This window comes from Taudactylus pleione, unplaced genomic scaffold (assembly GCF_031769625.1).
Source record: "Taudactylus pleione unplaced genomic scaffold, aTauple2 ptg000265l, whole genome shotgun sequence".
In the NCBI taxonomy this organism is placed as follows: Eukaryota; Metazoa; Chordata; class Amphibia; order Anura; family Myobatrachidae; genus Taudactylus; species Taudactylus pleione.
Window position 1 is genome coordinate 915,741 of NW_028284667.1, and position 16,739 is coordinate 932,479.

The 16,739-nt window shown below is 42.6% G+C and overlaps 1 protein-coding gene across 2 annotated transcripts in view; it reads right to left on the reverse strand.

Moving 5' to 3' along the window:
• The window catches only part of BBX (BBX high mobility group box domain containing), an 85,859-nt gene extending 69,736 nt beyond the window's left edge, over positions 1-16,123 (reverse strand). The window contains exons 1-3 of one of the 2 annotated variants that reach the window (XM_088481185.1): positions 16,049-16,123; positions 15,636-15,797; positions 7,275-7,517 (exon numbers count right to left, since the gene is read on the reverse strand). In XM_088481185.1, the coding sequence (XP_088337311.1) occupies positions 7,275-7,517; positions 15,636-15,788 (396 nt within the window). In that variant the 5' untranslated portion in view covers positions 15,789-15,797; positions 16,049-16,123. Of the gene's footprint in view, positions 1-7,274; positions 7,518-15,635; positions 15,818-16,048 lie in introns of those variants that run through there. The other variant, XM_088481186.1, reaches the window with a different exon arrangement.
• Positions 16,124-16,739: the final 616 nt, after the last annotated feature.

Below are 16,739 nucleotides of genomic sequence, written 5' to 3' on the forward strand. Positions count from 1 at the left end.
TGTTTACATCAGGAATGGTCATATCATTTAACCTAACTATAGGCTTGTCTGAGAAAAAGCCATCAAGTGAAAAAGCATTGCACCACAATCAGAGGATAAATTATAAACAACCAGAGCAGGGGTTCTCAAACTTTTTTGCTCTGGGACCCAGTCTAACAATAAAAATTATTACAGGACCCCAGCAAATTACCGCAGAATGGCCGCCACACATGCGGTCAGCAGACGATGCACAGTAGCACTGCGGAGGGTACAAAACAGAAATCAAGCGACCACTAATGCGATCACTTCATTTCTTACACATCGCAGGGATGAGCTCCTTTCAAAGCCCATGTCCCTGCAAGGAGAGGCAGAGAGTGACTGGGGAGAGACACTGGGTGACTGGGGAGGCAGAGGGTGACAGGGGAAGGCAGTGGGTGGCACAGGCTGACTGATTTCAGACTCCTCGAATCACTTGCTGAGAAATCTGAGGACTCATCACCCTGACCCCAAGTGAGTCACGACCCAAGCGGAGATGGCCGCGACCCACAGTTTGAGAACTGCTTAACTAGAGGACTCCAGCCTGGAATGGAGGAGTGGAAGGGTGCATGAAGCCCGACTCAACTTCAGGGAATCTGTACACAGTTGTGCTGGTTTTTTGTTTTGTTTTTAAGATCTCCTGTAGCTGCATAATATTCTACATATGCATAATATAGCGGTGGACAAAGGAAACAAAATACACAACATACAGATTTATCTCTTCGTTATTTCCATGCAATAAATTCCAACACCTTTAACACATCCCTAAATTTACTCTGTGGCCTCTAACATTTACAGGCATACCAAGCAAGGGGACTATTCTTTGTGTATATTTCTACTTGTTAACTTTGTTACTCCAACCAGGTAAAGATGGTAATGCCACCTAAGTAATGCTGGGTACATACAAACGACGGATAAGTCAGTAGACCGATCCGCCATGCGAGCGGCCGGATTGTAAGCTATACACTTACCAATCGGCCGCTTGAGGTGTCTGGCCTGACAACTGGACGGGCATTTAAATATGCCTGCTCAGTTGTGATGTCAGTCCCTGCAGCCAGTGTATGAGCGAACGTCGTGTCGTCCGTACACGTATGCAGATGCACCAATATATCAGCATCGGCTGCGCTTCGGGGCCTACCTATTATGTTTGAGAGACATATCGGTTGCACTCACGATACATCGTTCATCGATCAAATGATATAGCGACAAATGTCTATCCAGTTAAAGTGGTAGAAGTCCTGAGACACCACCACGATGTAATCTTTTAGCACACTAGGACAGAAAACTACTTGGATCCGCATCTAGTACTACAGTATAGTCGGTCACCCCGTTCCCAAGCACTACAGTGTAGGGTTGAGTCCATTGTGTCTGTAAGTTTTGCACAAACTAGAATTCCTTTAACCAAGTCAGTCAATCATTTACTTGTTCTTGGATACCTGGAGTAAGTGATCTCCATTACTCTTGCATAACAAAGCTAAATATTCAATGATGGGAACCTTAAATGAGCTAAACTTCCCTTCCCAGCTCACAGACTAGGGAGCATCGGCGAGTTCCGTGCAAAACTCCCTGATGGTTTAAAATACCAGTCATTTAAAAAAGGCAAAAACCAGGTTGATTGCCTTTTAAATGACTGCTACTTAAAATATTGGGCAGTCTCGCACGGAACTCGCCGATGCCTGTAATCCGCACACCATTACATTTACCTCTAGGTTTGGCATTCCTTTGACTCATCAATGACAATGATGAGAAATATGTGGTGGATCACTAGGTCTGCCCTAGCACACCTTATGGGAAAGAATTTCTATAATTCTGTAATATACTTTAAAGATTGTTGCATATGCATGTATTTAGAATATATATTAACCTGAATATTTCCCATAATGATCTGCAGCTCCCTTTTAAACTGGGACCATGCTCAAAGTCTACCTCCTGTGTGAAACACAGTCTGCTAAATACATCGGTAAGACCATGATGGGCATCTATGGATGTCCGCACTTCAGCCTCATGTTCTCTGGTAGAAAAAAACAAGTTTCCCACAAATACATTCGTTGGCAAAGCATCCAGAATATCCACTTCCACATATGATCAGTCATGTTCCCAGTCCAACATAATGCAGACCATTAGGACCTCTCGGAGGTCTTCCCCACCATCATATTCTTTGGAATTTTGATCATAGGGACAAGGTCAAAACACACCAAGGACATTGGTCCACCTGAGTCAATAAGCCCTTGCATCTCCTTTTTGCCTACCCGACAGTATTTCAGAGCACTGATTGGCAAGGAATCATGGTCCAGCCACATGTACATGACGACTAGATTGGGCATCATTGGTAACGCGTTGCAAGAATTGGTTCCGGATGGTGAGGTCTTGACCTTCACATTCAATTAGCTGCAGGGCTAACTGAACTGCTAAAGCTCTGGGTTTAACATCTGGAGTTATTAAAATTATTAGTCTATTTTCCTGCGCAATAAGCCAGCAGCTAGCACATATTAAACACACACATTCCGGATTAAGTGCCCGGAATCTATGGGTTACCCCAAGTGGTAAGTCCCAGAGAGTGCTCTTAAGGCTGCAAGGAAAATTCTGCTTTCAGTAGATCTGGCTCGGGACCCCTATGTCTGGACGACGTGCTTGTGAAACCAGATGGTTTGACTTAGCTCCGGCTCACTAGCAAACAGGAGACTAGACACTATTGCAAGTGTAGGAACCACAGACTTGTGATGTGCAAGGATGTTAAACTGGATCCGGGGTGATTACCCAGGTAACTGGGCACTTCGTCTTCTAGTGACCATGGAGGCCTACTAGACCAGGAACATGCTTCAACCACAAGGGTGACCCTGGAACTCAGAATAGCATAGTATTGGTAGATAGGGACAGAACTCAGCCCAGGAATCTGAGTCTTATGTATACAGGATACAACTTGACAAAGCTGTAACCCTGGTACAGCTATGACGCATGACCTGGAACCAGTGCAGAACACAGAAACTGAATGTTATGAATACAGTCTCTGAACACCTCAGTGCACAGACTGTATACATCACACTGGAACCAGCACCCTTCTATAAACCAGCCCAAGACAACAGCACGCAGTGCAGTAAAACCAATACCACTAGCAGGGTAGTATACTATATACCTGGATAACTGAGCACAGTGTAGAACAGAACAAGCAGCAATGTACCAGCGGTATGATGGTATAGATCAAGGATGTATACGGTTCACAGGTAAATAGCAGAGTATACTTGCAGGCTGGAGTGTGATGGTAAGGCTGACTTGTAAGTAGTATGGGAACTGCAGGCCTGGCAGGCAACAGAGCACTGCGGTGGAGGTTTCCAAGATAGTGAGTAATGTGGATGCTATAACACTGGTGGAAATGCAGACACAGCAGCAGGTGAGTAAAGGACCTGTGAACGGTGTGAAAGCTGCAGCACTGACAGGATAGGAATAGAGCGGTAGCTGGAACTCGGCAGATCAGTGTGAGCACTTGCGATGCTGACAGGTGAGTGATATTCAGCGAAAGATGGTAACTTACTGGAATCGAGGCAATGAGGAAGTCACGGAGGACACAATACTGGATAAAGAGAACTCCTGGAGACTTGAACTATCCGGATAGGATATGGACTAACATACCAGGTCAGTGAACAGGTGCAGTAATCACAGGGAGACGTCCCTGTGACGTTTTGAAAAGGCCATGAATGAAAGTCTGCACCTGTCAGCAATGATAGGACCCAGATTCGTGACAGAGGCTAGTCTGGAGCCACTAGATTGACTGGGGAAACCCTCCCGTCAGACAAGCAGAAGCACTTTGGCCAGTAGGTAAAGTGGTAGAAACAGGTACTCCAACCGAAACGATCAAGGCGCTGTCACGGCATCCACAAAGAGAACTTGAGTATTCCTCGAGCGCGTTCCGTACAAGGGGAGCTTCTTATTTAAGCTGGAGGCCATGAGATCTATATCTGGCATTCCCCACAGAGTCACAATTAACTGAAACGCATCTTAGTTTAGTTCACTGCCTTGTAACACCTGTTGAGCCTAGAGCAGGGTGTTCCGAACCACCCTCAACTCTAGGATGTTGATAGGGAGGTTGGATTTGGTTTCAGACCAGAGACCCTGCAGATGTAGGCCCAGAGTGTCCGCTCCCCAACCTGTCAGACTGGTGTCCATTATAATCAGCAACCAGTCCCAAATCGAGAACTGGGACCCCTTGGAAAGATTTGAGGTATGAAGCCACCATAGAAGGGACTGACATTGCAGACAGTCGGAAAAGCTGCCTATCCAGACAAAAGTGTCCAGGGCATGAAATATGGAAAATTAAAATGCTTTGAAAGAAACTTCAAAAGAGATACAACATCAAAAAGGAGAAAGAGGGGGGTAACACAATATAAAATGACACAATGTTGCAATATTAAAAAATGTTGCTGCTTGAAAGAAGTTTCTCATGAGCCAGAAACTTTAGTTCATGTGCAAGTCACCATGTCTGTGTGTTCTTATAGACACGTTCTGTAGGTTCCAAAAATCAATTGATAGCATTCAGCATTTATTACGGTATGTATTGATGTCTGGTACCAGTCACATATTTATGTATGTGTTTATTTATTGTTTATAAAGTGAATTTTTGTCACTCAATATAGCCTCATATGTGTATGTATTCGGACTCTGATTTAAGCTATTACCAAGCGCAGCGTTACCCCCTTTTTCTCCTTTTTGAGGTTATATCTCTTTTGAAGTTTGCACTATACTTAGTACACTTGCTGCTGGTTTTTCACGCCGGCTGTATTTTAAATTAACTAGTGCCGAGAGAACAGGTAGATCCTCTACTGAGTGGTTACCGCTGTGAAGGAAGCCATCATCAACCCCAAGATTTGCATGCACCTGAGCACAGAAACCTAAGGCAACTGAATCTTCTGTGCTGGGAGAAAGACCTTCTGACTTGCCAAGATGATCATCTCCCAAGATGGATTAAGATTTGCTTTGGGGTAATTTAAGATCTATCCATGAGACTCCAGAGTGTACACCACCAGCTGTTGATGTTGACGCAATTCACCTTCTGATGGAGCATTAACGAAAAGCTTATCTAAATAAGGAATGATTGTGACTCCTTTCCACTGCAACAAGGAAACCATGTGGGCCATGATCTTTATAAAGACTCTGGGAGCCGTGGACAGGCCAAATGGTACGGCCTAGAATTGCACATGCAGGACTCCTACTGTGAACTGGAGCAGCTGGTGATGTCCCAACAAGATGGGGATATTAATATATGTGTCCTTTATGTCTACTGACGTAAGAAATCCCTGCCTTCCATTGCACTGATCACGGAGCGCAGAGACTCCATCTTGAACCTTGCAAGTAAGATATGAGGATTCAGTTTCTATAATTTTAGGATTGGACGGAAGGAATGGTCTGGTTTGCTCACTAAGAAGAGGTTTAAGTAAAACCTGAGACCTCGTTGATTGGAAGGAACCGGAATAATAACTCCAGAATCGCCAAGATAATGCACTGCCTCCAAAAGGGCCATCTGTATGACCGGATCATGAGGAAGCAGAGTGGGACCCGCCAAATCCAAGATGTATCCACTGGACACAATTCCTCTTATCCAGTCGTCTGGTGATGATTGAAGCCAGACATCCCAGAATCTGAGTAAGCGGGCCCCTACCACTGAAGGTCAGGATAGGGCCCTCTGAGGGTCATGTGGACTGCTTGTCCATGGGCTTCAGGCCGGTGGGAACTTGCCAGAATTCACTCTCCTGCGGCGGCTGGTTAGTGCAGAGTGGCAGCGCCCCCCCGGTCACCGTTCAGCAACTATAGGGAGTCACAGCCCAGCACTGCTATAGTGGAGGAGTCTAACACCTAACCTTTTCAGTGTCTGTACTCCTCACCCAACCCCTCAACCCAATGTAATTGCCAGTGTACCACAGGATTGATGCAAGATGAATTGCATTGCAACAAATAATATGAATATGTAAGACTATTTCACATTCTGTGTACGTACACTAATGCATCTTGAACAATTTTCACCTGCCAAATGAAGAAGACCTCACATGCATCCACATCTTATGACAGCCAACATTTGCCAGTCCATCCCTTGATCTTATTATATGTGTAAACAGGTGGTTCATACCCACTTTCAGTGTCTGCATATTACCAAGCAGGACAATTAATGTATAACACAAAATTATAAAAAAGTAAATATTTTGGTATGTTTCTGGACCCTGTAGCCATGTTATGCTGGTTGAAATATATCGTTCGAACAGCCGATGAACGATATATCGAACAGCCGATGAACGATAGATATATATCGTACCGCCCATCGGTCAGTGTGTACAAATGATATCTGAACAAAGATGTTCAGATATGTCACATCTACCCTGCTGCACGCCAGATGTGATAAATCGTGCAGATATATTGTTTATATTGTTCAGTGCGCACATATGATCGAACATCATATCGGGAGCAGAATTCATAGAATATGATGTCACAAGTGGGTGGGCATATTCAAATTGAGTCTGCTGGGCTGACATTTCGGGCGGAAGATTGGCAAGTGTGAACGCACAAGATAGTTTGTGCATAAACCTTACCAATTGTTAGACTGGTTGCCCGTACTGCTGATCCCTCAGCACAGTGTGTACCTCACATTAGATGCCAAGTAAGGTATACATATTTGACATCTTTATAGCTTAAAAAATAAAAGCAACTATAGAAGAATCATGAAAAAATTGTAATTCAGATAATACTAGTTTTCCCCTGTATAAAAGACAAATAAAAAAAATAAAAAAATTTTAAAAAAAATAATACTTCTTAAATTTCAGCAGCATATATTATCCTATAGCAGAAAAAACAAATAGCCACTGAAAAACTAACGACATGAAAAATGGCCAGCTTACCTAGGCATATCTTAACCAAACTCTCCCAAATTGTCCCGAAGATGCCTGGGAGAGAAGCCAGCCCTCCTGCATCCTGAACAATATGCAGTGAAGTGGGTGGTGCCATGATAGTGCAATTTGAGGTTATACGGTTCATTGTGATGCTAATATTTGCTGCATATTGTGACCACTCCCCCTCACCCCTGCAGTTGCCTCTAGGACCTCCACGATCTCCGAGAGGAATGTTCCACAAAGTTGGCAACTTAGCTGTGGCTTTAGGTCTAACAGCACTTTACAAATCACAATTTTACCATTTGATGTACAACTCAGTTAACCCTTACATTGATCAGATTTAAGTCACAAGGCTTGTATATATCTGTGCACAATTAAATAGCAACACACCTCTTTTGCCATATCAGTATACTTTTGCTTCTCATTAGGATCCAGGTAAGCCCACCAATCCGCCAATATTTTTGTTGCACCACGGTTATCCAGCCGAGGATGCTCTTGACGTACAAGAGAGCGATGACGTTTGCAGAACAACAAAAAAGCGTTCATAGGTCGGCGAGCTCTCTGCTCAGGGGATTCATTGTCTTCGACTTCCTCAACATCATTTTCCAGGCCATCAGTATCAATAAGATGGACCTTCAAAAGAGAATTATAGATATTTTAAAAATATACAGTGTACATGTAGATGAAGTTATGCAATTATTCTTATTTAAGAAGATTACATTAATAAGGCTTCCCAATGCCCGTGTCAAGTTATTCAATACTTCACATAACTGGCAAATGTATAGTCCTGGGAGAAATATGTAATTGTTTCATGACTATTTTGAAAATGTAGTTTATAGGGTAACTTTAATACATTTTTTACCACCATAGTCCCAATTCGACAGCTATTACATCACAGTTTTAATATTTTTTTGTTATTAGTTATAACTGAAATACTTATGAAGTATAGGAAATAGGAGCAAACTTGAACAAAAATCAGAATTTTACCAAGTATGTCCATGCTCCTATAATAACAAAAGTTAAAATAGATTAACAGAAATTGGTTCCACCTACTTTTACGGCAACTCCTGACCTCATAAATTTAGGTTATTAAATAGGACTACCCCGACAGGTAGAGAAACGGGTTGTGCAAAGAGGGAATTAGAGTTTGGAAAATTGTAAACAATTTACTAAACAACTTGTCCACTGTGTTTGCATATGTATACATCAATTAAATTGCAATATACACTGCTACAACAACCCATTTCAAAAAAACAAGTGAATTATCCAATATGGAGAATGTATGACAAAAAGCACAAAAGCCTTTAAAATTTTAATTCAGTTCTCAAGAGCCTTTAGCGCCCAATATTTGTGTTGTTTGGTATGATCCGGACTCTCATTTAAAAGAGATTTAGTTAAATCCACTGTCATTGAAGTTATTTAAATCCTCTGCCCTGCTTGTCTGTTTTTTTGGAAATCATACTGGTTATTAAAAGGAATTTTTGATAATCCCTCCACACAAATTAAATGCAGAATGGGTGAAGCTGGACACAGTAATGCACAAAGAAATAATTTCTAGCTTGGAAGTGACAGTGTACCATGGACACATTCTTCTAGCACAATCAAGACAAAGCTTCCAACAGACTCATGTTATACCACTCACAGGTGAAGGCTGAGAGGGACAAAGAAAAATAAGTGTTATTTGCTAATTTTAGTTATGCTAAAATTCAATTAGCAAAAAAATAAATACTATATAAATATAGTAACTAAATAATAAAAAAGTGCAAATACATTTGGGTTGTGAAATTGAGATACAGGGTTTGACTAGAATTTGCGCTGTAGTCTATGGGGGGGGGGGGGGGGGGGGAATTCAAGCAGCCCTGATACTTTGGGGGGCAAACAACAGGATTTTTTCACAGTTTTTACCTTTGAGCAATTCAGCTGCCCTTTTTTGCACCCAAAAAATTATCTGTTTTCTGGCGAAAACACATAGGGTGGTACCCAATTAGCAGCGCTGCTAATGGATTGTCGCGGGGCTATCCAATTAGCACCGAAGAGCCGCCCAACACTTATTATTCGGGTTTTTGTTTTTCGTTACCTGATGAGTCACGGGAAAAAAAAAAAAACACACGAAAAGTGACGTTTTTCACCCCCGCAATAATTATTTATATGGTGAGAACACATAGGATATGTGATAAGCTCACGGACCTATGTATTTTCGCCCGAGAGAATAGGATATGGGAAAAAATAATAGATTATTTGGGGGGTATCCAATTATCCCCAATATTATTATTATAAGTTCATAGACCTATGTGTTTTCACTTCCCTATCTGTGAAAAACTAGATAAATTATCTGGGATTTTTTTTCGGAGCCTGCTGAGGTCCCAGAAAAAAATCCCTGATAAGTGCTGCAGACAGTCACGCTTCGGGGCTAATTGGGTAACCCCAGGGGGTCAATTAGCCCACAATAAATTACCACGGCTAATTGAATCCCCCCCCTAGGTCTGACACCAATGTTTGAATCTACAGCATTCAAAAAAAAATTCCAAAACAAATGATTTTAGGTAGAACCGCCATACTGTTCAGATCTGTATTTTCACCATGTAGCTAACAAATACAATTTCATTACAGGTTGAGTCTCCCATATCCAAATATTCTGAAATACAGATTTTTTTTTTAGCATGACTGTGATAGTGAAACCTTTGCTTTTTGATGGTTCAATGTACACAAACTTTGTTAAAGGAACAAAATTATTGAATATATTGTATAAAATGACCTGCAGGCTGTGTGCATAAGGTGTATATAATACATAAATGCATTCAGTGTTTACATTTGGGTCCTATTCCCAAGATATTTCATTATGATATACAAATATTCCAAAATATCTCTGACATCTCCGCTCTGCATCTCTCCTTACGCATTACTTGTTCCAATGCAAGGTTACAGGACTTTTTTCGGGTTGCACAAACCTTGCGGAATGCCCTCCCACGCACAATAAGACTTTCCTCTAGTCTCCAAACATTCAAGCATTCTCTGAATACTCACCTCTTCAGATCAGATTCCAGAACCGCCCACATAACCTTTATAGCTTCCCTATCTAACTTCCTTCTTATAGCTTACACATTTTCTCTCTCTTCAATTTCACATCCACCTGACCCTAGGCCAACTTTCCAGTGTGACTGGATCATACAGCTCACCAAGAACCTCTGCAATCGGGCTGGATCAATTTGCAATATGTAGCACCTATCCTTGTGTATCAACACCTAATTCCCTGTAGATTTTAAGATTGCGAGCAGGGCCCTCTTACCTTTAGTTCTGTCTTTCATAACTTAGTCTTGTTCTATTAATGCTGATTCAAATTGTAAAGCGCAACGGAATATGCTGCGCTATATAAAAGAAACTGATAATAAAATACGGAATATTCAGATATCCAAAATACCCCTGCTCCCAGGCATTTTGGATATGGGAGACTCAACCTGTATTACTTTTGTTGTTTAGTACTAGTATTCTCCCTATTTTAATATGTAGAGTGTCTAAATCTTTATACAAGACAACGAAGAGAGGTAAAGTATGACAACATACTAATCGCCCTGCTAAAGTGTTAGGTACAGAACATATCTTGTCATGGACAGTATGCAGTTTGTGGAGATGCCCTTAACAAACACCAAAATGTAATAATAGGACTTTACCTCCAGACATCCATTTCAATATACACAGACATGCAACTGAAGCTCAGACCAAACCTCATTTTCACAGAACCTGTGTAACTCACATGTATCTCGAATTACTGTCTCACACGGTTCCCCATTAACGCATTTCAAATCAGACTCAACCCTTAAACTGTTGTCATAGGCAATGACCGGGACAATTCTCCTACTTTATGTAAATAAAAAAAAGATTATCTTCCTAGTGAAAATATTATTGGTATTTTACCATTTATATTTTATCCATCTGGAGCAACAGAGCACTCCAAGTGAAGCACAGAAAGAATCACAATAAAACACAAACATTACAATATAAAGGGAGAAATCAGACAATGAAATTTCTATACAACTTGTGACAGATAATAACTGTAGCATTCAATAACCCTGTACCAAGTAAAAAGCGGACAGAGAAAAATCATAGCTGCTGATCGTGAGTGGGGCACACTGTAGGGATGGCCTTAGACCATCACTGGTTAACCACCGATGACTGATGGAGGAGATCGGATGGGTCACAGCCATCGATGGCAGAGAACTTCATAATTTTTCTCTTCTACTTTCCCCCAGACGTCGGGACATGGAGCCTAGCTCCACCTCTTCAACGTGGCCCACAAAGCCCCATCCCTACCTCTGAGTGGCCTGCTGCACAGTGAGTAATACAGCAAGGACGGCCAGTGGAGGGAGGAACCATTATTAGTTCAAAACCATCAATGTTAACCACTGGTGGCACTATCAACAGTGGCCATCAATGGTTAACCCAATGGAGACAACGAAATAAACTGCATTAATGAATGAAGGAAGTTATACAGCAAAGTTATTATTTTGATCATATTTTTGCCTTAAAGTTTTCTATGCTTAAATAGTTCAAAACATGATTGCTTTCATAACTAAAGTACAAAGTTATTTCATATCAGTCAGGGACCACCTGATTGCCAAAACAATGATTAAAGTTATAGAAAAACTGGAATGTGATGCCACTGCAAAATCAAAATTAATACACAAAACACGATCATTTTGTTTCATACAAAAACATGTATTACTTACTGTACCTACAGTAGATTATTGTGGTTATTTCCACTATACTTAAGTGATCGTGGCCTTAAGCCTTTTAGTTACACTAGGATTTCTATGCACAGGTACTTTGTGTCTGAATACAGCTGTGGTATTCTATCAGTGAAAGAAAAGAAAAACCTTTTCAAATCAATTTAAATTCCTTTGAGCCTCACCCTTATAGCATCAGAGTAAAAGACACTTATTTAGTACTCTGTATTTGGGAGACCTAGCTGATTATGTTTTGGCGTACATTTCTGAAGTTGCAAGAATTGAGAGAGTAATGACGAAATAATGGAAAGCTGATGAAAACAAAGAGGGGCAATATGAATGACAATTTGACATCCCGTTCCTTTATAAAGAACTTTGACTATTCTTCTAAACCAATATAAAAAGGAGTGGGGTAAGAAATTACCCCACTCCTTCACAAGGAACTGAGGGCCTGATTCAGAGCCGGACGCTCTGACCAGAGCGCTCGCTCTGAATCAGGGCCCTCCTACCTAAAAATGGAGCGGCCAAAATGATGGTCGCGATGGTCAAGACCATCGCGACCACCGGGCTTGCGACGAGACCCTGCGGTAGGGTCTCGCTGCCGCAAGCCCAGGAGTGCTTTTGGCTCTATCAGAGCCAAAAGCACTCCCACTGACATCACTAGTGATGTCAATGGGGCCGGCTCCAGACGGAAGGCGTTCCCATGGGAACGCCTCCGTCTGGGCAGCAACGCCCCCGGCATGCCCACCAAAAGGGGCGTGCTGTCAGTCACCATCGACAGCACGCCCCCTTTGGTGCGAGACCCATAGCGACAGCTTGGCTGTCGCTATGTGGGTCTCGTGCATGCGCACGACGGAGCTCCCTCCGTCGTGCGCATGCGGGCACCATCGACCCACTTGCGAGCGGGTCTGAATTAGGCCCTGAGACAACACAGTCACGAGGAGCAAATGGACAGTTACCTGCAGCCAGTCTCTCGAGTCATGTAATTGCGTTAGTGAGGGCAGGGATGCATGGGACAGTGGCATGATGTGAGAGGGAGAATGGAAATCCAAGTTTAATAGTGGATGGATAAGGACCCATAACAACAAAATAGTGATATGAGAAACCGGTTATACTAAAAAGGGATTATTGTGGTGTCATGTACACCTTTGTATGAAGTATACATTTCTATTTCATGAATTTCTACCTTTTGAGCAGACAAAAAAAAACAAAAAACATTAAAAACAAAAAGACTACAAACATTTCAAATAAGAAACTTTTTACTATGCCCTAACTCCCATAGTAGAGATTCCAGCTCCATAAATTACAAAAGGTTACAGGCACCTCCACAACATTTTCTCAATGTGAGATGGCGTCATGTCTATTTGCACTGGAGAAAAGCAGGGAAGAGACAATTCTCTTCCCGCTTTCTCCCAGTGCATAGCACCCCCAGCTACGTTGGCTGCCGCTCTGCACATGCGCCGGGAGTGGGAAACTAAAGGCGGGTATCCACTTGTAGATATACAAACGAGAGCACGATTACGACATTGCAGTTGTGCTCTCGTTTGTATAGCTAGTGAAGTGCCTAGACTGAACGTTCACTCGCTCAGTCCCGGCACATCCCTCATCCCCGCACATGCAGAACCTGACGAGATCGTCAGGTTGACCAGCATGTATGGGCGATGTCGGATGTCAGAAGCAACCAGCGGGCACGCGCATCGCTGGTCGCTTCCGACCAAAACATGCCCAATGCATGCGCGATTTGTACGATAACGACGTCGTTATCGTGCAATCGCTTGGCTAAATCGCTAAGTGGATACCCTCCTTAACATTTGATGCCTTTTTTTACTTTGCATAAAATGGATAAAAGAGCCCACTGCAAGCTAGTTTTTTCTGCGCCTGGAAGAGACCTTAACTACGTAGTCACTATGCCTGCATTACATTATAATTAATTATAATATAAATACATGCAAAATGTTGTAAAATTTTATAACTTAAATTTGCTTTTCATTTTTTTTACAGAGCAATAATGTTTGCTTTCTAATCACTGGGTTCAATCTATAACCCACAATGATTTGCTGCTGCGAGTAAGGTACCACCGGATTTGCGGATTTTTGTTTGCAGCCCCATAGGGCTGCGTTCAAAAATCTACTAATCTGTGGCCGGTTAGGGCAGCGAGTGGGGCAAGTACCGATGCCGACATTTACTTGCTGTTGAAATGGCAACTCTCCTTCCTCACATGCTGGGGGAAGTTATTTGGATTGAGCCTATTGTCTCAGTTTGCTGCTAAAATTTGCAAGTTAAAAAAATAGACATAGAATAGTTAAGCCAAAATAGTATATTCTGCATTATGCAAAATAATAAAAGAATATACTTGGGAGCAAAGGAGCCAAATCCATATGACTTGAATAATGCCATGCACCAATATGGTTTGTGGCAGCAACAGCACACATATTGGGGGTGCTCAAGCAATGACAAAACTGGCACCTATGCTTTGGAATACACATATTAATGTTATTTCCTAATAGTTAGATTTACGGTTGCTTATTTTAATATTGTGACATTAACTTTACAAATACTGTATAATTTTCAGTAACAATTATGAAAATTTTAAAGTAATAATATCTGCCTGCTCCCAACCACATGGGTGCATAGGGGCAAATTCAATTGGATGCAGACTTTACCGCACAGCTGCAGCTCCCGGGTTTAACTCCCAGAGCTATTAAATTACTTGCCAACTTCCACGCTAACTCATAGCTCCCACGTTAAGGCCCGAGTTACCCCATGTGATAAGCCCCAGAGGGTGCACTTAATGCAGATTTAAGTACACCACCCTGGAGTTTACCACGCTGGGTAGTGCCGGTAATTGAATAGCTCAGGCACAGCTACACGGTAAATCCCACGACTAATTTATTCCATAGTTAATATTCCATATTCCATAATTAATCCATAGTGAACCTTAAAAAAAAAAAAAAAAAAAAAGGGGAAAAGAATAATTAGCTGCCAGCTCTGATTCTCCTACAGCTCATGGAATCGGTATTAGCTCTGTTCACCCAAACACTACACCATACCTCTACTAACAGAATATTTATTGACATGGCATTAAAATGGGGATGAAATATTTATTTCTAATTCTATCATAAGCAATAGAGCATCAGTTGAATTTAAAAGGAGTGTTTTTTTTTTGTTTTTTTTAGCACTACAAGTCTTAATTTAATATTTACAGACGTTCTGCAGAAGCTCTCCCCAAATTATATCACATTCTGGCCAGGACCCAATGATGATGGAAAAAGCTTATGACTAAAAGTTGCATGCTTGTTTTACTTGTTTTGTCAGATTAACACGAGGTGGTAATAATGATAAGGGCAATAAAAGTAAATGACATCCAGCATTTGGAGGAATTAGTCTTTTTCGGTTTTATTTCAGCAACCAACTTCAGAAACAGATTTCTTCAGTCAAGGGGTACATCACAAGATGTGCGCAGCAACAACATTACAGTCAAAGTGCTATTTATGTAAACACAAGGGAGCTTTTCCAATGACAACCCCCCTGTCACATAGATGTGTGGAATAACACGCAGCACAGTAGGGTGGGAGGAGTCAGGGGACCTGCACTGGCTACTGGGCCACCTCACACATTAGCCCAGGCCATCCAATGTGGGGAAAAGACATGAAGCAAGAAATTAATGTATAGAGTATTCTGTGCATCAACAGGATCCACATTTTCGAATGGCTGATCAGTGATTTAAAAAGTGAAAAAAAAATAGACTTTTTATGTTATAAAAATATAATCCATTCTTATTTTACAGAGCATTACTAGTGCAATTTGCAAGTGATGTTTGTGTGTCTGCTAGTCACTGCCGCTGCTCGCCTCTACAAGTCATTGCATAACTTTTGGGGCCATAAGTGCGAATGTGAGGGGGAGGCAGAAGCCATGCTGCTCGGGCAGAGAGGATATAGAGGAGTGTAATGTATAATGCCTTCTCACACCATCCCTGCACGATCGCTGCGAATGATGAAGCCGTGCATGCAGGCAGCTGGCTGCCACCAACCTTATCTATGTCCTCTTCCTCCTCCTCCTCTTCTGAAAAGTCCAGGATCTTGTTAGCGAGCAGCGGATGCCACTGCAGGCACTTTCTCTTTGGTCGTTTCCCAGCCCCGTCTCCGTCAGCTGCTGAGTGCTCCTTATTCCTGCTGCCTTTCATCACTGTAACCTGCATGACACAATGCATCACAGTTAGACCATCATAGCGGCCCAGCCAAAGTAACTAAAACACATCATCAGAAAGTCTGCGCTGAGAACAAACAATGGATATTTGCTTTAGCATGAGACGTGCAGGCAGGAGGAGCATCCCGGGGCCGCGTCCCCACTCATTCCCTCCACAACTACTGACAGGAGGGCAGCGCTTCTCCTCAGCCGGTACTCAACGCCGGGACTGAGTACCAGCACCTCTCCGGGACTCACCGTGCTCAGCGCGCATGCGCCGGCCACTCTCGCGTCTCCACTCGTCCCCGGTAACGCGAGAGTTGCCGGCGCATGTCTCGTTATCAGCAGGGGGGACCCGAGACTCAGCTGCTGCGCTGCGGGAGCTGTCCGAGCTGCCCGCGGCACATGCGCTATGGCTACACGGCGGTCCTCCATTTCGTGACTCCCCACATCAGCTCTCTACGATGCGGAATGTCATGTGTGACTGGGAAATCCCTATTGCAATTAGAATACAGAAACGCATGAGGCAAATTAGTGGAGACTAGGACGGAGGGTGTGTGGAAGTAGGCAGGAGAGGGCTATAAGGCAGGGAGGAGGGAACCAGAAGAGGAAACATAAAGTAAAACAACAGAAATAACCACGGTGTGAAAAGTATGTCACATATAGCAGTATGGGGGTAATTAGCTTGGAGGTGCGAGGTGCAGGCGTTCTAGTCAACATCTGATGTGTCTTTGTACCCCAAGCAGGTGCACACGATAATTCTGCAATGTGCACAGGTTTATTTTTTCAATACAGTGTAATTTAGGTGGCAAACCATATACAGGCAGAGGTTCCCAAATGCGGTCCTCAAGGCTCCCCAACATTTCAGGTTTTAGAGATATCCATGGTTGAGCACAGGTGATTATATCAAATTGACTGAGGTATTAATTAAGTCACCTGTGCTCAACCA